General features: G+C 43.8%; 1 protein-coding gene across 2 annotated transcripts in view; it reads left to right on the top strand.

Moving 5' to 3' along the window:
* The window catches only part of DHX35 (DEAH-box helicase 35), a 72,716-nt gene that overhangs the window by 39,199 nt on the left and 11,264 nt on the right, over positions 1-22,253 (top strand). The window contains exons 11-18 of one of the 2 annotated variants that reach the window (XM_082361174.1): positions 458-616; positions 3,139-3,349; positions 8,050-8,174; positions 11,689-11,743; positions 14,707-14,802; positions 16,854-16,948; positions 18,592-18,669; positions 20,518-20,647. In XM_082361174.1, coding sequence (XP_082217300.1) covers positions 458-616; positions 3,139-3,349; positions 8,050-8,174; positions 11,689-11,743; positions 14,707-14,802; positions 16,854-16,948; positions 18,592-18,669; positions 20,518-20,647 — 949 coding nt within the window. The remainder of the gene's footprint in view (positions 1-457; positions 617-3,138; positions 3,350-8,049; positions 8,175-11,688; positions 11,744-14,706; positions 14,803-16,853; positions 16,949-18,591; positions 18,670-20,517; positions 20,648-22,253) is intronic. The other variant, XM_082361175.1, reaches the window with a different exon arrangement.

Raw genomic sequence — 22,253 nt, 5'->3', positions numbered from 1 at the left:
GGAGTCATTAGTTCCTGCCTATTCTGTCTGCAGAGGGTTAAATGTATTTCCACTGTCAAACGTTTTCCGTGGTTCAGTGATCTTTTCTAGGGAAAGCTTATAGTGATTTTGTATGCCACAACTTGTCCATATGTATGCCACGCTGTTTGCCACAGAGCATAAAAAAAAAAACTCAGTGAAAGTCATAGTTTTGGTGTATCAGGAATTCTTCTCTTGACCGCAGATAGTGTAGATTTCAGTGATTAACCTGACAGTTGCAAATTTTCGCCCCCATCGGCACCATTGTTCGGTAGCATTTGATTAAATACCACCCCAGCATGGAACGTGATGGCTCTGACAGTCATGAATCTGACCACGTTTAAAATCCTCATCCCAACTTTCATTTTCTTGCAGTATGATAAAATGACATGCTTCAAATTGATCTCATTTTCTTTGGTTCCTGGTTCGATGATTTTAGGAAGAGGTAGAAACTGTTGTGTCTATGCTGATCGAGCAGGCTCGAGCACTGGGTCGGACCGGGATGAAGAGGCACCTCCGGGTTCTCCCCATGTATGCGGGACTGCCTTCCTTTGAGCAAATGAAAGTGTTTGAAAGGGTGTCACGCACTGTCAGAAAGGTGAGTCTAACCCGAGGACCAAGGACTATAATCACGTTGGTGCTCCTTTGCTATCCACTAGAAAGATTTATTTTATTTTATTAAAAAAATTTTTTTTTATGGAAGTAGAGTTGATGTACAATGTTGTGCCAGTCTCTGCTGTACAGCACAGTGACTCAGCCACACACATACATACACATTCTTTTCCATTATGGTTTATCCCAGGAGACTGGACATAGTTCCCTGTGCTATGCATTAGGACCTTGTTGTTTATCCCTTCTAAATGTAATAGTTTGTGTCTACCAACCCCAAACTCCCAGTCCATCCCTCTCCCTCCCCCCACCCCCTTGGCAACCACAAGTCTGTTCTCTATGTCTGTGAGTCTGTTTCTGTTTTGTAGATAGGTTCATTTGTGCCATATTTTAGATTCCACATATAAGTGATATCATACGGTATTTGTCTTTCTCTTTCTGACTGACTTCACTTAGTATGATAATCTCTAGTTGCATCCATGTTGCTGCAAATGGCATTATTTCACTCTTTTTTATGGCTGAGTAGTATTCCATTGTATATATGTACCACATCTTCTTTATCCATTCATCTGTCGATGGACATTTAGGTTGTTTCCATGTTTTGGCTGTTGTGAACAGTGCTGCTATGAACATAAGGGTGCATGTATCTTTTTGAATTACAGTTTTGTCCGGGTATATGGAAAGATTTATTTTAAATTGAAGTAAAACTTGCTAAATAGGAAGGTCTCTTTAAGAACTTAAAGTCCATGTTTCTGTGCAGCAGATCTAAAAGTGCACAATAAATAATGTGTTGCAAAGATATCTAAACCTGCCGCACAGAAGGTTTAGTAATTATCAGAGTAGGTGACTTCTCTTTGCTTCTCTTTTTCCTGCCTAATCTTTCCCCGTCACGCGATACCGCCTTGGTTTAAAGGACTGTCTTGGTGGATCGTGCTCAGTCAAGAACACTAGATTAGTTCCTACAAAATGGTTTCTAAACCATTTGTTTGAAGCATCAGTTTGCCTGTAGAGCCAAGTTTGAGTCAGTTAATTCAAGGTGTGGCTTAAACATCCTTGGCCTTGAAATTGGGGTGGGGAAGGGCGTGGTGAGAAGCATCGGTTTAAAGGAGCCAGCAGGCAGCCAGTCTGCTTCCTTTTCATCGCCTCCCTGGGCCTTGCTCTGTTTTCCCTTCCGTCAGTTGAGGAAGGTACAGAACTGGCCCAAAGTCAGCTTAGAGTAGCTATTTATCAGCAGGTGGCAGAGAACACAGTAGGTGAGGGATGACAGGTCTGAGGATCCCCTCCCAAATTCAGGCCACTTGCAAGAGGGCGCCCTGCATCTGGCCATTGGGACAGAGCAGCTCAAGTCTGTCCAGTCAAACGTGACCAACTAGTCAGGAGGCCTGGGTTACTGTGTGCCCTGGGATGAGTTACTCAACCCTGAGGCCCAGTTTTCTCAGCTGTAAAGCATGAATAACAGTAACTTTTAGATAGATGGTTTTATAGCATAAAATCCTGACTCTAGTACGTAAAAATGGCAGGAAGATTTTTTTATAAAATGATCGATGTAAAAGTGCCCGAAAAAAGTTCTAAGTGCTATCTGTACATGTCTCCTGCTGCTTCACACCTTCCGGGTGCAGCGCCCAGTGCCCTTAGAATAAAATGCAAACCCCTCACGTGGCCCAGAGACTGTGCATGATCTGGTCCCCGCCTCCCTCCTAAGCACGTCTTGTATTTATTTACTCTGGTCTCTGGCTGCATTGGCTGTTTCTGCTTCCTCTGCCTGGATCCCTGTAGGGCTGGCTGCTGCTTATTACTCAGGTCTCAGCCCCAAATCATCTTTTAGAGAGGCTTTCCCTGGCCGTCTAACCTGCAGTAGCACACTCCATTATTATAATATTATAATATGTGATGTATACATTGAATGCTACATAATATTAGAGTAGTACCCTGTTGCATTTTCCTCCCAGTCACTCTCTTGTTTATGTTCATTATTTCTCTACCCAAACACTCATACTGGAATGTAGACTCTTGTCCATCATACATTCCTGGCAGCTTGAAGAGTGCCTGGCAACGTGCAGACCCTCAGAAAGCAGTTAGAATGTGAGTGAGCAAACGACCAGACATGTACAAGGTGGTGATTTACTTAAGTTGTACAAAAGGTAAAAACTGACATTTGTTGAATGTTACTCTGGGCCAAGTACTCCAGGTACCAGGCTGTAATCACTTCCTGTATATTTCACATTCAATCCCCTTAAGAACCCCGGGAGAGGGTAAATATTATTATGGAGACAAGGAAACATGCTCAGGAGGTTAAGTAATTTGTTCAAGGTCCCACACTTAGGGAGAATTCAAACCCAGGGCACCCTGACCCCAAAACTCATCATGCTCTCTCCAGGATACCAAACTGCCTCTCACAGGTTCTGCACTGTCAGAAATATCTTAAAATCTTTTAGGATTTTGATTAGTTTATTCAGAGTGAAAAGAACCAAATAACTTTTATCCTTACTCTCCTTCCTGTGGGGGGCCTAGGTGATAGTGGCCACCAATGTAGCAGAAACCTCCATCACAATCAGCGGGATTGTGTATGTGATTGACTGTGGCTTTGTGAAACTCCGAGCCTACAACCCCAGGACAGCTATTGAGTGCTTGGTGGTGGTCCCAGTGTCCCAGGCATCAGCCAGCCAGCGAGCAGGACGTGGTGGCCGCAGCCGCTCAGGAAAATGTTACCGCCTTTATACAGGTAAGTTTGGCTTTTTTTTAAAAGGGTTTTGACTTTCTAATACTCAGCCTGGGCGTCAGAGAATATTACAGATATCTACCTTAATAGGCAGAACTTAACATAAGATCCAGACTTCCCTCACAAGGCCCTCGGTAACCTGGCCTCTACCGCCTTCCTCACTCCAAATGTGGCACTTCTTTGCTACTGCACCCTGCTGGCCAAAGCTGGACCACGAATCACCGGTTATTTGACATCTCCTTTCTAACCTAATGTCTGTGCCTCAGCCTCTCTGTAGCCATGTGACGTGTAGCTTGGGCCCTGCGGCTCAGGTCCTGTCTTTCTTACCTTTCCCTTAGCTTCGTGTGCCATTTTCTTGTTCTGGGATCCTTGAATCCTGTGGGTCCTCGCATTGGGTTCCATCTTTTTTTTTTTAATGTTTATTTATTTATTTTCTTATTAGTCATCCATTTTATACACATCAGTGTATACATGTCAGTCCCAATCTCCCAGTTCATCCCACCACCACCACCCCCCCCTGCCGCTGGGTTCCATCTTTACCTCTGGTTCAGAGCATCTTTGCAGAGCTAAACTGACAGGATCTCTCCTGAGACTCATTGATAGAAAGCAATTAGTTGGTCAACTCCTGCTCTGTGCCATGCACCATGCTAGGCTCTGAGGGAGCAAAATGAAATGACAATAAAGACTGTCCCAGCTCTTAAGGAGCTTTCTCTCCAGCTAGATGACAGACTTACCTACAGAAAATGATGTCCCCAGAGCTGCTCTTTCCTTCTTTGTACTTCTCTTTTGTGGGCGATGGTATCAAGGTTTCTCTCAATTGTCCAGACTTAATTTTCAAATCATTTTTCATTCCCTCCTCTGTCCAATATCCATCTGCCATCATGTACCAGATCCGGGGGGTTTTACCACTTATCTCTTCTTTGCTTTCCAGTTACCGTCATCCTTGTTCAGTCCTTGACATCATTTATTCTTTTAGCAAATGTTTACAGAGCACCTGCTCTGTGCCATGCATGGAGACAAGGCTTGGAAATCTAGGGCCAGGTGAGACATGGTCTGTGGCCACGTGGCTGACAGCTTGGTGGTGGAGACAGGCTCAGGAACAGATCAGCATATTATGGTGTGATAGGGTCACCTTAATGGAGTGAGCCTTGGAAGCAGAGAGCAGGGAGTTATCCCGTTGGAGAGGGCTCCACAGTCGGTAATTGAGCCCAATCATATTGGCAGCCCAGTAGTTAATCCAGGTGAAGGGATAGCAGTGGAGTTTAGATTCCAGCACACCAGGCAGAGGGAGTGGAATGTACCAGTACTTGGAGGGGAGGAAAGGGGTAAGGGGGATTCATGGGAGAGAGGGGGAAGGCAGAGCCTGAAACCAGAGAGGTGAGGGTCTTCTACTGAAGGTGCTAAGAAGGAATGACGGAAGTGCAAAGAGGAGAACCAGGGCTAAAAGACGAACTGAAATACGGGGAGGACGAAGTTTTAAGAAAACAAACATACAAACAAAAACTTTATTAAGGTGAAGTTTACATAACACGAAATTAACCATTTTAACTTGAACAGTTCAGTGGCATTTATTATGGTTCACAGTGTGCAACCACCACCTTTATCTGGTTTCAAAACAGTGTCATCACTCCAAAGTAAAACTCCTAACCCATTAAGCGGTTTTTCCTCCATTTCTCCCTGCCCCCAGCCGCTGACAACCACCAACCAACAGTCTTTGTTCTGTCTTTCTGGATTGACAGTCGGCCCTCTGTATCTGCAGATTCAACCAACTACAGATTGAAAATATTTGGGAAGAAAATCCCAGAAAGTTCCAGAAAGCAAAACTTGAATTTGCCTGCACACCAGCAACTGTTTACATAGCGTTTACATTGTATTAGGTACTATAAGTCATCTAGAGATGATTTAAAGTATTCAGGAGGATGTGTGTAGGTTATGTGCAAATACCGTGCCATTTTATATAAGGGACTTGAGCATCCTCAGATTTTGGTGTCTGCAGCGGGGAAGAGGGGTGTCCTGGAACCAATCTCCTGTGGATACCAAGGGAAGACTGTATCTGTTTTGGATATTTCATATAAATTAAATCATATAATATGATGTTTTGTGTCTGGTTTCTTTCATTCAGCGTAATGTTTTCCAGGTTCACTTACATTGTATTAGTACTTCATTCCTTTTTGTGGCTGAATAATATTCTATTGTATGGATGTACCACAATTTGTTTATTCATTAGTTGATGGTTGTTTCCACCTTCTGGCTATTGTGGATAGTGCTGCTGTGAACAAGCATGTATGTGTACTTGTTTGAGTACCTGTTTTTAATTCCTTTGGGTATACACCTAGGAGTGAGTGGAATTGCAGGGTCATATGGTAATTCTTTGTTTAACTTGAGGAACTCAAGTTACTTTTAAAGAGGAAATGGCCAGCATTATCTCATGCTCCAAAGAAATCAAACAGTAGACTGTGGACTAAAGATTGGCAAGTGGATTTGGTTAAAAGGTCACTGGAGCCCTTAGCATGAGCAGTTTTAGTGGAGGTGAGGTTGAGGAGAGGCCACGTAATGGGCTACGTTAGATCCAGCCTCTAGGTTTTCTCCACTAGCCTGCTTCCAGAAAACGCAGCTCTGAGCAGGGTGCTACCTGCTCAGACCCTTAACAGTTTCCCAGGGCCTTACGGGACTACTTCTAGCTTGTCTTCTCCTGTTGTCCACCAGCACCCACCTACACTGCATCCCTGCTGAGCTGCACTCTTCTTGGACATACCTTCTGTTTTCCCACATCCACCTCTCAAACCTTTGATACCTTTCCATGGGCTGTTTCCTCTGCCCAGCAGATCCTCCTTATCCTTGAAATCCTCTCTCACGTGTCAGTGCCCTCAAATGCCTTCTCCCACCAGCTGTCCTTCCTTCTTCCCTCTGCCTCCATTTCTCTTTGGGGGGACCCCTCACTGGGACCTAGCCTGTTCCTCATCTTGGTCCCAGGCCCCTTTGAATCACTGAAACTTCTCAAGAGCCATTGGCCTACAGCTCCTGCAGCTCTTGGCCCAATGCCTTGTGTACTTGAGTTCTCAGTAGAGTTTAATTGAGCGTCATTGAACCCTTAGGAAGCACCTACATCCCATGAGCGTCTTCTCAGCAGGATCGTCCTCTTATCTGATAACTTTGTTTCTGCCTTGGTCAGCAGTGTGCTTGGCAAATGTGGTTATCCTACCAAAAGGCTATCCCCCAAGCACTCTTGAAACCTGAAGGGAATATCCCATTTGGAACTTCCTGCTGTTGCCTGTTACCCAGAACCTTCCAAGTAGACCCAAGCATTTGGCAATTTGTATCAGTCAGTTCACAGAGTATTTATTGTCTGTTTTCTCAAATTAAAGCTTTCTGAAGTCCTTCAGTGGTAGTGCTATTTCTTCATGACACCTTTTGTTTTGTTCTGATTTTTCTCTAGTTAACTAAAGATTTATGATCTGAATGGAAGTTGAGCCCCCTTTGTGTGAAAGAGGGTGTGCACAGTTAAAGTGTTGACTGATGTGGGAGGATTTTGTATGTAATCCTCCTCTATATGATCCTTAAGCTTTCTGAATATACACAAAAAGGATTTAATCTCTTCCTACCTGTTTTTTCCCCACCCTTTTTATCTAGCTCTTATAAAAAGGCTTCCCAGAGTCTCTTTCCTCCCTCTCCCCTCTCCTGCCCCTCCCATCTTGGCACCTCTGAACCTGGTGGTGCTTTTTCCTGTTTGAGGACGCCTTTTGTTCCTGATGGCGCGTGTAAGCATTCATTAATCTGTTTGGGGCAGCGTCAGATTCTGGGAGTGACGTGTGTGCCTGGCTCAATTTAGAAAGTTAGATTTGGACAAATTTTGCTCTTTATAAGCTTTGGTCATTTTTTTAATATTTTGGAGATACTTTGGTTATGTTCTGGTTATAGTTGGTGATTTATCTTGAAATTGTTCTTTGCTTTTATGTGTAGTTCTGGCCTGCTTGACTTACTCCGTCCCAAGCAGAGGGAATGGGAATTGGCCACCCATAGTGATTCAGCAAATACTTGTTGCTTTGATTTAATGTTTTGCTAACAAGAAGCACATTTTATTTTATTTTATTTTTATTAATTAATTAATTTATTTTTGGCTGCATTGGGTCTTCGTTGCTGCGTGCAGGCCTTCTCTAGTTGTGGCGAACGGGGGCTACTCTTCGTTGCAGTGCGCGGGCTTCTCATTGCGGTGGCTTATCTTGTTGCGGAGCACAGGCTCTAGGCACACCAGCTTCCGTAGTTGTGGCATGCGGGCTCAGTAGTTGTGGCTCGTGGGCTCTAGAGCGCAGGCTCAGTAGCTGTGGTGCATGGGCTTAGTTGCTCCGCGGCATGTGGGATCTTCCTGGACCAGGGCTCTAACCCGTGTCCCCTGCATAGGCAGGCGGATTCTTAACCACTGCACCACCAGGGAAGTCCAAGAAGCACATTTTAAAAAGCATTCTAAAGTAAAAGGATAAACTTTTATAAAGATACATTGTTCAAATGTATTTATCTAAGGTATTTAAAAAATAGAAGGATCTTTCCTAAATAGGAAACAACTTTATATCACAATATCATATGCATCTGAGCCTAGACTCCTAGAGCCTCTCATTAAAGTTAGAGAAGGAGAACTGTTCTTTGGCATAATGATTGCATTTGATTGTGACATTTGATCCCAAACAGTTCTGATTTCTTATCCTCAGAGGAAGCCTTTGACCAGCTGCCTCAATCCACCGTTCCTGAGATGCAGCGGAGCAATCTGGCCCCCGTCATCCTGCAGCTGAAGGCGCTGGGGATCGACAACGTCCTCAGGTTCCACTTCATGTCGGTAAGTCCTGCCTTCTGTCCGTCTGGGAGGCCAGAGTGCTCCCAGGGGAGTGTCAGGACATTGATACAGAGCATGCTGCCTTTCTGGGTTTTTTCACTTAGCTCGTGTGTTGTGTGCAGGGTTCAGGGGAATACAGCCAGACAAGGCTGACACAATTCTGTTCTTGTCTGCTGGGGGAGAGAGACAAGTAAGTGGGTAATGACAGTGCCTGTGCCCGGTGCTCTGAGAGACAAAGGAAAGGCCCGCAGCCCACTTAGTCATGTCTGAGGCGAGACCTGAAACCCAAGTGGGATCTCAGCAGGTCGGGAGAGGTGGAGTTACCCAGGGCAGGAGTGTGTACACGTGTAGGCCTAGGTGCCCAAGTGTCATGACTGGGGGAGCCAAGAGGGTTCTGGTAGAGCTGCAGGGAAAGTCCTTAATGGCTGATTGCATTTCTGATTATTTCCCAAGGTCAGTTTCCAGGCGTGGGCTTATTGGGTCAAAGGGCCATGGTCATTTCATAGATCCTTGATACAAGGCGGAATTCCTTTACAGGTATAAACTCTAGCAGTGCATGAATGCCTGACTCACTATACCCTTATCATGCCATGTGATTTTCTTTTAGAGTTTTGCTAATTTGATTTGGTGGGGGGGAAGGAGGAAAAATATTATCTGTATCTATCTTTTTTGATTTCTCATAAGATTAAAAAAAATTATTGGCCACTTTATATTTCTTCTGAAATATAAGAAGAAATCTACGTAATCTTATCTAACAGATAAGCCATTTATCTGTTAGAATTAGTGTTTATTAGTGATTAAGAGTCCGTTAACTATTGAACACATTAACCTTTGTCTATAGTATTTCTTGCAAACAGTTCTTCTGATTGTATTGTATTTTATTGTTTGTTTGTTTGTTTATGTGCAGCCATTCTAAGCAAAGATAGTAATATCTTTCTATCTTTACCTCTGTGATTTCTTCTGTTATTCTTGTGCCTTTGAAGCATTTCCCCATATCTAGGTCAGTTAATAAATATTCACTCATGTTTTCTTCTTGAATTTTTATGATTTGAAAACTTGCATTTTTAACTCCTTATTATATCCCAACTCTGTTGGTATATGATGTGTAACAAGGCTAGATTCCTGGATGCTAAGTCCCTAATGTAGCATGTCATGATAAACTAGGCAAATGAAAGAAGAGAATGTAACAATATCATCTGCTCTCCCAAAGAAAACATACTTATTTCTCATAAGTTTGGAGAAAATACACACTTTGAATGTTGGTATATAGTACAAGAAATTATACAGAAAAGTGAACAGTATATGCAAATCAAAAGCTTATGAAAAGCTCCACATCTCAGATTAAAGGAAAACATAAGGGCAAAAAGGACAGATCAGTGTCTCAAAAACTATAGAGTTTTCAGACGTCCTTGTGAATACATCGAATACCCACTAAAGAAAAAGCTAAAGGAAAGGGAACAGCACAAATAGTAACTAACGTTAGAACATGTTTGGCTTCTCTAGGAGAGATAAATGCAAATTGAAATAGCTGTACCACTGTACATTAATTGAATGATCAAACATAAAGAAAAATGATAAAATCCAAAGCTGGCACAGTTTGGGGAAAGTGGTTTTATATTCTGTTTCGGTCCTCATGGAGGACTTTCTGACATTATTTTATGAGCTGTAGAAATGCCTGGTATTTCTTCTCAGGGAATTTTCTCCTGAAAAAAATAATTCAAAAGAAACAAAGAACTTACATGTAGGATAATGTTTATAGTATCATTTTATATTAAATTAAAAATATAATAACGAAAATTATAAACTTTCAGACAACTGAAAAATGAGGAAAAAACATATAAATTCATCTTCATATATTCCCTTCTGGTTATTTCCTCCTGAAGTTGTGTTTTTTTCACAGTTGAAATCACAGGATACATATAATTTTGTATATTTAGCAGTGATGATTACAGTAGCAAAGAACTAAAAGAACTCAATTGCCCAGTAGTAAGAAAGTTGCTTATTTCACAGTGTATGACCTTGTCAGAATAGTATGCTGTTGTCCCAGGCTATTCGCTGTGAAGTGTCCATGGGTACAAGAAACAGAGGGAACAGAAAAGCAGGCAGTGAGAAAAACAAGCTAAAATTATACACACACAGTCCTTCCAACTACATTAAAACAGCGTTTGCATATGATCCCGAATCAGATGAGGCCACAGAGAAATACTAGTAAATGTGTGTTGAGGTAAAAAAACTCGGGATGTGATTGGAGAAGGGGGCGGGTAAAGGTGTGGGTTTTTTTGATTGATGATGAATTCTAAGAGCAGAATTCATCGGGCTTGGTGATTGACTGGAAACAGGGCCAAAGATTGAAAGGAATCGAAGAGAGCCTGTCCGTTTTGTTCTGTAATTATTCAGAACCACATTCAGTGCTTGAGCTTCCATTATTCATGTAATCTCAGTGTAATAAAAGATCCCAGAGGGGTTAAGCTCCTCCATTTAGGTGCTGTGTGTATGTTGCCTCTTTGTAAAGTAGGATGTCGTGGGCACTGAGGAAAGGCTAGTGAATCAGTTACATGATTTAGTCAACAGTGACTTGTTGAATCCCCAGTGTATAGTGAATCAGGTCTAGTTCCTACCCTCATCTGTGTGTGCGTGCAGTCAGCGCAACTTTGAGAAGTACGGCTTTGTTCCTTGGCAGTCAGTGGGTGGGGTAGAGTGGAAAGAATGAGACCTGAATTCAGTCTCTGGCTTTGCCACCAACTGCCTCTAGGATCTTGTTCAAATGTCTTTTACTTTTTGTTATTCACTCTCCTCATCTGTAAAATTGAACTAAAACAGCGTGATACTTAAAATACATTTGTTGTGAATGCATTTAAGAAAAAAAAACTGCGCAGTTTGCGAAAGGACTATAATTTTATTATGTGGCTGATAGATGAAATAATTTAGAAGATGATAGTAATGATGCTTGGTACTTAGTAGACGCTCCGTAAAGGCGCGTGGAAGGAAAGAACATAGTAAGGATCCGGAGACTCAGACTGAAGGTCACAATATCAGCTTTGCTTAGCTTCAAATTTCTAGCATTCTCTTTTATTTTCAGGAATTCAAATTTAGCCTATGTCAGTTACCCCTATAGGCAGGACCTGGGGCAGGGCTGTGGGTGATGCAAAGATGAATCATCCACCAATACTGCAGTATCATGGGGCTTCTTAGAAGGCTGAGACACGAAGTAAAAATTAGAAATATTTGATGAGAGTTTAGGGAAAGCAAAGAGGTAGTTCAAGGTAAGAACCCATCGCTTCTGATGGAGGGGAGCATGAGGGAAAGCTTCAAAGGAAATGTTTAGTCAAGCTGAGATAAAAGACCAAGTAGTACTAAGGGTGCTGAGAGGGAGAGGAAGGACATTTCAAGAGTAGAAGCGTGGAGGTTGGGAAGTCTGGGGCATGTTAGAGAGAAGAGTGGATTGAGCAGGAAAGTCACATTATTATGGCTGTTACCTGATGAAGTTAACTTAGGAGGGTTTTTATGTTTTTTACAGCCCCCTCCAGCACAGTCGATGGTTCAGGCGTTGGAGTTACTCTATGCTCTGGGAGGTATGCCTGTCTCTTATTCTGTGTTTTCTTATCTGTTTATTAATATGTGATATTAGTTAGGTTGTATTCACTCTAAGGCTCTTAGTATCTTCAAGGCTGGGATTGATTCTCCCCATATGTATGATCCTCTTAGTGACACATAAGCTCATCCAAATAAGAAGGTGGGACTGTGATTAATGAGGTCCAGTCGTGACAATGAATTTATAAAGCCTGTCAGTACATCAGAAGCTATTAATAACCATCGCCACAGCTACACTTCCAAGAGACATCTGGGAGATTCTCTACCAGTATTTCACATGTTACCTCTCTGGGCCTTTTTCTCTGTCCCTCGACCCCATTCTGAAATCTGGCTCTGTGTTCTCTCCCTAACTCCCCTTCCTTCCACTACTGGAGTTCCCTGTGGAGAATTGAGTAGAATACCAGGCTGTGGTATTGTTTGGGCAAGGAAACACCATGTTATGGAGGAACTTCTATTCTCTTGTTTGAAAATGTGGTATTTACCTTAAGATAGAGGAAACTGTGGCCTGAATTTACCTCTTCAGGAAGTTTGTGTCTTTTCTGTGAATGTTGCCTCAGGTGAATGTTATATCCAGTTCAGTATTAAATTTCAGTGGAGGTTTTGTTCTTTGAGATTCTTTCTCTTTTCTTTTTTTGGTTTTCAATGTCTTTATTGAGGTATAATTCATATGCTGTATAATTTACCCATTTAAAATGTACAGTTCAGTGCTTTTTAGTATATTTACAGGGTTGTGCAACCATCACTACAAGTTTAGAACATTTAGAACATTTTCATCACCCAAAAAAGAAAACCTGAACCCAATAGCCCTCCCTCCCCATTCCCTCTCCCCCATCCCAGCCTAAGCAACCGCTAATATACTTCCTGTCTCTATAGATTTGCCTATTCTGGACATTTTATATAAATGGAATCAAATAGTATGTGGTCTTTTGTGATTGGCTTTTTTCATTCAGCATGATGTTTTCAAGATTTATCTATGTTGTAGCAGTATTGATACTTCATTTCTTTTTATTGCTGAATAATATTCCATTGTATCGATATACCACTTATTATTCTTATCCATTTATCAGTTGATGAACATTTGGATTGTTTCCGCTTTTTGACTAATATAAATAATGCTGCTGTAAGTGTCCACATACAAGTTTTTGGTGGACCTTCTACCAGCAGTGTGTGAGGGTTCCAGTTTCTCCACGTAATGACGGGTTGCCAATGCTTGTTATTTATCTGTCTTATGTACCGTAGCCACCCTGGTGGGTATGAAGTGGTGTCTCGCCATTTTGGTTTGTATTTCCCTAATGACTGATGACGCTGAGCACTTTTTCGTATGCTTATTGGCTATTTGTGTATCTTTTTTGGAGAAATGTCTATTCAGATCCTTTGTTCATTTTTACTTGGGGTGTTGTCTTTTTATTATCGAGTTGGAGGAGTTCTTTATATATACCGGATACACGTTTCTCATCAGATCTGTGATTGTAAATATTCCTCCCATTCTGTGGGTTGGCTTTTCACTTTCTTGATGGTATTGTTGGTAATACAAAAGTTTAAAGTTTTTATGTGGTTCAGTTTATGTATTTTTTCTTTCATTGCTTGTGCTTTTGGTGTCTTACCTGAGAAATCATTTCCTAATCCTTGGGCATGAAGATCTCTCCTAGGTTTTCTTTGAAGAGTTTTTATAGTTTTAGTTCTTACATTTAGTAGGTCTGTGATCCATTTTGAGTTAATTTTTTTGTATAGGGTGAGGTAGGGGTCCATCTTCATTATATTTATGATACCTTCCTGTGAAGGAATAGCCAATTATTGATTAAAAAAATCTTCAATGATTTAAAAGGCCTTTAGGGTCTACATCACATCAGCCCTGAGTGAGCATATGCCAGAAAAGGTTTCCATCCTCTGTTCTCAAGCATGTGATAGGAACTTGAAAGCAAAGTCTCCTGGGATAATCTGAAATGTGTATGAGAGAATATCCCCTATTTAGAAGTTTTTCATTTGGACTGATTTTCCTCCAAACAGAATGAAATTTAAAATATTTTAAATGTCTTCACTGCTGTAACTAAGCTGGAAGAGGAAGAGGGAAACACCCAACTTAAATTTATTTATAAGCTGAATTATCACCTTCAAAGAGATGATTATATGGGAACAGAAGAGAAATGACCTTTTCTGTCTTGCCCTGAGGTCTGCAGCAGGTGTTTTAATGCTCCATCTTGGGACTAGTCTAAACCATAGTAAAACGAGAGTCTCTATCTTGGGAATCCACTACGTGAAAATTGGCTATTGGTAAAGAGGCAAGGAGGGATGTGAGGAATTGAAGGAGTCAGCCCAGTTCAGCAAACAGCCCAGGAGGCAATTGGGTAAACAGCTCTGGTGTTGGCACCAAAGAGAGAGCCAGGCGTGTGTTTAGACTCATAGTCATCAGCTTTGTAATTGCTCACAGATTTCTGAGAGGCCTGGGACATCTGTGGCCTCTCAGAAATTGGCCATGGAAAAAGGTCCAGGGGTGATGCAGAGAGAAGAGCAGGAGAGGTGGCAGAGAAGCAGGGGAGTGGGGTATCATGGAAGCTGGGGAAGAGGGTTTCCAGGGAGCTGTGGTCAGCAGAGTCAAAGGCTGCTGGGGACCCTACGGAAAGTGCCCTTTGTGTTTGGCACTGTCTGGTTGTCAGTCCCTTGGAAAGAGCAGTCTCTGGGGAGGGTGGGAGCAGGAGGAGGCTGTGAGGCCATCTCCTTATAATTAAGTCCTCGCATGGAGGCCATCGGAAGTATCAGTTTTTCAGAATTGAGCATTCAAGAGCACTGAGGAAACCTTTTCTTCTTTTATTGTAGCAGCACTCTGGGTCAGGTTGAGGTCGGATACCTTTGTTTAGCATACATCATCTTTCATTCTCCCAACAACTGTACATCTTCCAGCACCATGGTACATGCCTTCTGCTTTTTGTTGCTGTTCTTACGGCAGGGCTGGACAAAGACTGTCGCCTCACTGAGCCGCTTGGCATGAGAATAGCAGAGTTTCCTTTGAATCCCATGTTTGCAAAAATGCTGCTTGAATCAGGTAGGTGGAGACCAACAGTCCTCACTGATTTTATTTTGTCTGGGAGTTGTTTCCCAAATTCTGTGCACCCTGGGGAAGAGAGCACAATACATTTTGAGCAGTGAAGGAGCTTTCATCTAAGGTTTGGGGCATGGGGCTAACTTGTGATTCAAGGTCAGTCGTCATTAATTCAGTAAACACTTTTGTTTGTTTCCTGTGGGTCTAGTACTGACACCTGATTTTTTTTTTTAACAGGGATTTTAAAAAATTTGTGGTATAACATACAGAACATAAAATTTACCATGTTAATCATTTTTGAATGTACAGTTCTGTAGCATTAAGTACATTCACGTTGTCGTTCAACCACCACCACCATCTGTCTCTGGAACTTCTTCATTTTTTTCAAACTGGAGCTCTGTACCCATTGAGCACTAACTCCTCATTCTGTCCTCCCCCAGCTCCTGCAGCCACCATTCTGCCTTCTGTTTCTGTGAAATTTGACTGTTCTAGGAACCTCATAGAAGGAGAATCATACAATATTTGTCCTTTTGTGACTGACTTTTTCACTTGGTATAATAATGTCTTCAAGGTTCATTTACGCGGTAGCATGTGTCAGCATTTCTTTTTAAAGGCTGAACAATATTCCATTGTATGGATAGACCATTCCTCTGTTGGTGGACACTCAGGGAGCCGCCACCTTTTGACTATTGTGAATAATGCTGCTGTGAACATGGGTGTGCAAGTATGTGTTTGAGTCCCTGCTTTCACTTCTTTGAGGTGTACACTTAGAGTGGAATTGCTGGATCATCTGATAATTCTATGTTTAGTTTTTTGAGGAATCACCGCACCGTCTTCCACAGTGGCTGCACCATGTTGTATTCCCACCACCAATGCACAAGGGTCCCAGCTTCTCTGGCACCTTCAGATTTTTGTGAGAATATGAGTTAAGGGATAAAAGTGTATAACCTGGAGATCTTCTAATACTTAGAAATCAAAATCATCTAGAGCAGGGGTCCCCAGCCCCCGGGCCGCGGACTGGTACCCGTCTGAGGCCATTAGGAACCGGGCCGCACAGGAGGAGGTGAGCGGCGGGCGAGCGAGCGAAGCTTCATCTGCCGCTGCCCATTGCTCGCGTTCCCGCCTGAGCCATCCCATCCCCCTCCCCGGTCCGTGGAAAATTGTCTTCCATGAAACTTGTCCCTGGTGCCAAAAAGGTTGGGGACCGCTGCTCTAGAGACTATGGTTTGTCACACACTTCCCTGTGCTCCCCACCCCCCCAGTAGCCTAGAGAAGGGAAATACTCATTGTTTCTTGCTTTTGTCTAACTTTATATTCACTGGCAATAGACGAAGCTGTATGTCAGACTAAGCGTGGTGAAAGTTAGCTGTAATTGTGTTTTGGAGTAACCAGGCTTACACTGAGAAGCAGGATTCTAAGCCTGGGGCTGGGGAAGTAGGTCACTCACGAGGCCAGAAGCTGTGGGGAGCATGCGGTGCCATTCGCGCTCTCTGTCTGATGCCCCGGGGGGCTGATTGCCGCAGACTCCGTGTCCAGGTGGCAGCAGCTGCAGCCCACAGCGTGCTTCCCTGGTCTAGTGATGCCTCGGGCTTGCCGGGTGAAATGAGCCCTGCCGAGAGGGAGGCCGCCTCGTAGAAGGGTGCGGGAGCCGAGGGACAGCACGAGGGACACAGCAGCCCCCGTATGCCCTGCCCCGTCTCCCTCTCAGGCTTTGTGCCAGGATTCTAGGTGTCCACATTGAGTAGGGAGCAGGTGTGGAGCTGACCTGCCCTAGTGATGGGGCCAAGCTGGCCCCCATTGAGCCTCACGGCAGAGTCCCTCGGTGTGGCCACCGCGGAGTGGGGTCCTTCCAGGCCTCCTTCCATCTGGACCATGTATAAGACATCCCATTTGGCAGGGTGAAGTGTTTATATGTTACAAGCTTTAAAAATCAAGCTACGTGTAAATAGATGATCTTAGTTTACAATGTGCTGTAAGGAAAATGTCAGGAAACGTCTTTTACTTCTCACTGACACATCGTATGTTTGAAATCAAAGATGCTTTTTGGTTTATAGGAAATTTCGGCTGTTCTCAGGAAATTCTAAGCATTGCCGCCATGATGCAGATCCAGAATGTCTTTGTGGTCCCCTCAAACCAGAAGTCTCAGGCCGTAAGTCCGACTGTTCATATGAGTCTCGCTCACTTTGGGCTTTCTTCTGTTAAAACTGCCCAGGAACTGCTGGTGACAGAGCAGCTTATGTTTTGAGGGTTAACTGTGTGCCTGACCTTGTGCCAAACATTTTACGTGCGTCATGTCATTTTATCTTCACCGTGGACCCGGGAGGGAGGTACTACTATCATCAGTTTTAGAGATGGAGGCACAGAGAAGTTAGGTAACTTATGCATGGTTGCACAGCCAGAATTGATGGAGTTGCCTTTCACAGTCCGAAGCCCCAAATCTTAACCATTGTCCTACTGACTTCCTAAGGGAAGTTTTTTTTTTTTTTTAAAGGCTGCTCTGAGAGCAACCTTGGTGGGCACGTTAGTGACATAACGAGTCAGTGCCGGGGCACAGCAGGCTGGGCAAGTCAAGCTGCTGACAGGGCCCTCCCAAAGGCCCAGGCATCTGTGACAACTAGAAGGGTGAACGCTGGAAAGACTGTGAAGGAGAAATTACACTATTGAAGAGCACCGGGGAAGTGAGGCGTCCTGATGGAGGGAGGCCCAAGATGAGCTCAGAGCCGGTTCCTGCTGGAAGAGTCGAGAAGCAGAGGGCTGAATGTAGCAGGGAGGAGAGAAACTTCCTTATGGACCGTTACCATCTTCCCTGACAGTTGCATAGCTGCAGGTTACGAAGTTTTCATGCCTGGATGGGTCTGTTGTTTGTTTGCTTTTCTATTAGCCTTTTTAACAATCCTACCTCAGGACAGGCAAATTCATTTTCAAGACGAGGAAAGTGAAGTTCTAAGCACTGTGTCTAAAATTGCAACATATACCCCTCCCGTCTCCATCCCCTGCCCCTGCTTTATTTCTCTCCTCTAGCTGTTCTTACCACCTACCATACTATATATTTTGCTTATTTATCCTGTTTGTTATTTTTCTCCCACCACTGTTGTATTCACGGTTATATCCCAAATGCATAGAACAGTGCCTGGCCTATAGTAGGTGCTCAGGAAATATCTGTTATTGAATGAATGGAAGGACGGAAGGAAGGTGAATTATGTGGTATTTGATACAAGGAGCAAATTCTGAAGTCAATAAGTGTATTTGTGTACTTGTATATATATTGGAGACGCTGTTCCTTGAACCCATGGGAGCAGATGGCATTGCCCAGGATCTCACAGGAAGAAAAACTTAGGGTCTGAAAGGATTGCGCAGCTAGTGGTGGCTTACGAATATAGAGTGTCTTCCATGCTCCAGACAGCCGGCCCCTTGCCCTTCTGGAGCTTACCTTCTATCAGGGGCTGGGAGGAGTTCTTCTGAAAGAGAAGATATTGACTGGATAGAGGAGGAGAGGGACAAGAGCACTAATATTTATCTGACATCTGTGCCGGGTACTTTATGGTGGATTGTCTTAATCCCATAGCAGTCTTGATACACAAATTTAATATTCCAATTTTCTAGATAAGGAAATTCAGGCTGAGAAAGGTTAAGTGACCAATCTGAGGTCTTTCAGGAAACGGCAGAGTCAGGATGGGTGCAAACCAGGTCTTTCTGACTCTACAAGCCATGAGCTATTCATCGTGTTATGTTGCCTCCAGGACAAGAGGCTCAGAAGAGTCAGCTTCTAAACGTTGCGTTTATTCTCTCCAGATTCGAGTGCACCGAAAATTTGCTGTGGAGGAGGGTGATCATCTTACCATGCTCAATGTGTATGAAGCGTTCATCAAGGTAAGCACAGCTGCCACTCAGAAGGCCCCCTCCACGCACCCGTCCACTGGAAGTGATCTAGGGGCGAGGATTCCGGAAGTGTAGTTTATAAAAGCATGGCCAACAGGCCTCTATTTTCCTATTAGATTATTGCCAGAAGTTCTAATCCGTGGTGGTTTCTTGCTTCCCCTGCATAGCGATGTGGCCCCCAGCAGTGGGTCAGAGGCTCGGCCTTCCTTGGCTCACGCTTTCCTCACTCCGTCTCACACCCACCCCATGTTCCTGGACAACACTGTCTGACATTTGAATAGGAAGTTCTGATATATTTTCTGCAAATAAATGAGGCTGAGAGTAACTTGTGGTCTTGAATCTTCAAAGCTGTTTACGTGAGTTTGAGATTTCACACAACCACCACTCCTCCAGCTGCCAGACAAGCTGTGAGAAGACATTTAGTCGGGGATCCACATATACTTACATACCCTACCCAGATTTAGCCATGGTGATGGTAATTTTTGTTGTTCTTAATAGTCTGTAAAACTAGGAGCAAATAATACAGCTTAAAATCCTCACTAAAAATCGCTAAAAAGAGAGATCTAATGATGATGAAAACAATGAGAAAAGAAAACAATATATAAACTTCTTATATAAAGGAAAGGCTGTTAAGGGGGAAATGAGACATTTCAGATATTCAGTATCTTGTCTTTACTTCTTAAATAATTTCTTTTAGAAGGGGAGAAATACTAAGTTTTTGTTTTCCCAGAGATTTGAAGCGAGATTATTGATGAACATTAATGAACAGTTTTCAGAAAACTGAATCTCTTATTGAGATTATTAATTGTGGATTAAGTCACTTAAAATTCGCTTGTGCAAAAACAGTGCACCATTTCCAGCATCCTCTACCAGCGGGGCCAGGGCTACAGTGCATTACTCTGTAGTTGCCTTCTGGGAAAGTCCTCTTTGAATTATATTTTCTTACGTAAAAACACCTTCCTCCCTGGCGTATAATTTCAGAGCTACATTCCCACAGTAATAATTTAGAATATAATGATCATACTTCAGAATATAGAATAAAACTAAGCACTGTTGATAGAAAAATCATACTTTGGGGATTAAATAATAGTAATTTGCAAATTATTTCTAAATTGGCAACTGTCATATTACTTGCCTGTTGTCAAAGTGATAAATTCAAGCCTCCCAGAGAGGGAATTTTTTTTTTTTTTTTTTTTTTAAAGAACTGTTATTTATTTATTTATTTTATTATTTTTTGGCTGTGTTGGGTCTTCGGTTCGTGCGAGGGCCTTCTTCAGTTACGGCAAGTGGGGGCCACTCTTCATCGCGGTGCGCGGGCCTTTTCACTATCGCGGCCCCCCCGTTGCGGGGCACAGGCTCCAGACGCGCAGGCTCAGTGCTGTGGCTCACGGGCCCAGCCGCTCCGCGGCATGTGGGATCTTCCCAGACCAGGGCCCGAACCCGTGTCCCCTGCATTAGCAGGCAGACTCCCAACCACTGCGCCACCAGGGAAGCCCCCAGAGAGGGAATGTTGATTTGCAAAGAACTGCAGGGAAGGGGTTCTGTCTGATAGTTGGCCACTCCCATGGGTATTTAAGATTGAAAACAGTTCTGCTTGTCACTAAGTTCTCACTTGCCCTTTAGCACAGAGAGTGAGATCGGAGAGCAGGCAGGTGGTGAGCAGGGTGGTCAACGTCTGTTTAGAGAGATGGTGCAAACAAGGGCCCGTTACGATCTGAAGATCTTGTCCCATTGAGTAAGCAAAAGGGGGCAGAGAGATGAATGACCTCCGCCACGTAGCCTCAGTTGAGAACTTTCCTGTGCTCTTCTCACTCTCCTTCTATCTGGGTTGTCCTGTAGCACAATAAGAACTCCCAGTGGTGTCAGGAGCATTTCCTGAATTACAAGGGTCTCGTCAGAGCCGTGACAGTGAGGGAGCAATTGAAAAAGCTTCTTGTCAAGTTTCAAGTGCCCAAGAAATCCAGTGAAGGTAAGAATGCACTGCCACCACCAGTGACGCCCCTTTCTCTGCTCTGTGTAGTTGCATTCTTGGAGTTCTTGGGCTGGGCTGGTGCGAGGCAGCACAGTGTACTCTGGACCCACACCAGGTTCCTGTTTTGAATTGCCCGTGTTGGTGAAAAGCTGTATGTGAAAGTAGCATATTTCCCCCCAAGGAGGTCCATTTTTATTTCTGAGGGCTGTTCTTGGGAAAAAATTTCACAAGCCCTGACAACACTTAAGAATCATAAACATTCACATCATTGTACATTACGTGGTTAATTCTCCCATGTAGGCTTTGCAAGAAAAATGACTTTTAAGTGGACAGCATTTATGGCTATTTCACATAAACTGCATTTTATTTTCAGTTACAGGTATGACTAAAGCAAGTGCCGTGTGTTTAGCCTAGGCAGGCACTGGGATGAGATGGAAGTGTTGTGTAAGACACAGTTTCTGGCCTCCGGTAGTGACAGTGACTACTGAGGACACACTAGGTTACACCATGGCAGGGGTTCTACTTAATATTCTCTACTTAATCTCCTACTCTGAGGTGTGGGTGATGTTATCCTTATTTTACAGAGGAGTTGTTAGGTCCCAGGGAGAAGTTAACTTAAGTTCAGGACAGCACAGCTGGTAACCAGTGAAGCCAGGTCTGTGTGGCTCAGGCTTCTGAGGGGAGATGTGTCTGCTCAGCCATTCAGCGGTTGTCTTTCGAGCACCTCCGGGGTGCCAGGCCCCCAGCCGCGCTCTCAGCACCACTAGCGCTCACTAACATTTCTGAAGCGCCTGTAATAGGCCTGGCGGTGTTGCGAGTGTTTCCATACGTGAATTCATTTAGTGCTGACAGCACTCCAGTGAAACATGCACTGCTGTTATCCCCATTCTACAGATGAGAAAAGTGGGCTCAGGCGACGAGTGACTTGCTGCACAAAGGTCCCACGCAGTGAGTGTACAGTGGAATCAGAACTCAGGCAGTTTTATTCCAGAGCTTTATTTTGCCTTTATATTAAGAGCAACTAATTACATGATGACGAAGACGTGGTTCTTTTTTTTTTATTATTATTATTTTTAAAAAATTTATTTATTTATTTATTTATGGCTGTGTTGGGTCTTCGTTTCTGTGCGACGGCTTTCTCCAGTTGCGGCAAGCGGGGACCACTCTTCATCGCGGTGCGCGGGCCTCTCACTATCGCGGCCTCTCTTGTTGCAGAGCACAGGCTCCAGACGCGCAGGCTCAGTAGTTGTGGCTCACGGGCCCAGTTGCTCCGTGGCATGTGGGATCTTCCCAGACCAGGGCTCGAACCCGTGTCCCCTGCATTGGCAGGCAGATTCTCAACCACTGCACCACTAGGGAAGCCCGAAGACATGGTTCTTACTCTCAGGAAACAGTGCAGTGAAGGGAGAGATTCCTACAGAGACCCACTACTGCAGTATGAGATTATCAGTTGTCTTAGAAGCTACAGGAGTAGACGTTTGAGTGGTCATGGCGGACAGCAATGGGGGCTCTAGTGGCAATGCAGGGAAGAAGGAATCCAGCTTGGGGCTCTGGCCTGGGAGGCCTCACAGCGGGCCGCGAGTGGTGGCGGAAGTCCAGTTGA

This window comes from Balaenoptera borealis, assembly GCF_965194805.1.
Source record: "Balaenoptera borealis genome assembly, chromosome: 16".
In the NCBI taxonomy this organism is placed as follows: domain Eukaryota; kingdom Metazoa; phylum Chordata; class Mammalia; order Artiodactyla; family Balaenopteridae; genus Balaenoptera; species Balaenoptera borealis.
This window is presented reverse-complemented; position numbering and strand designations above follow the sequence as displayed.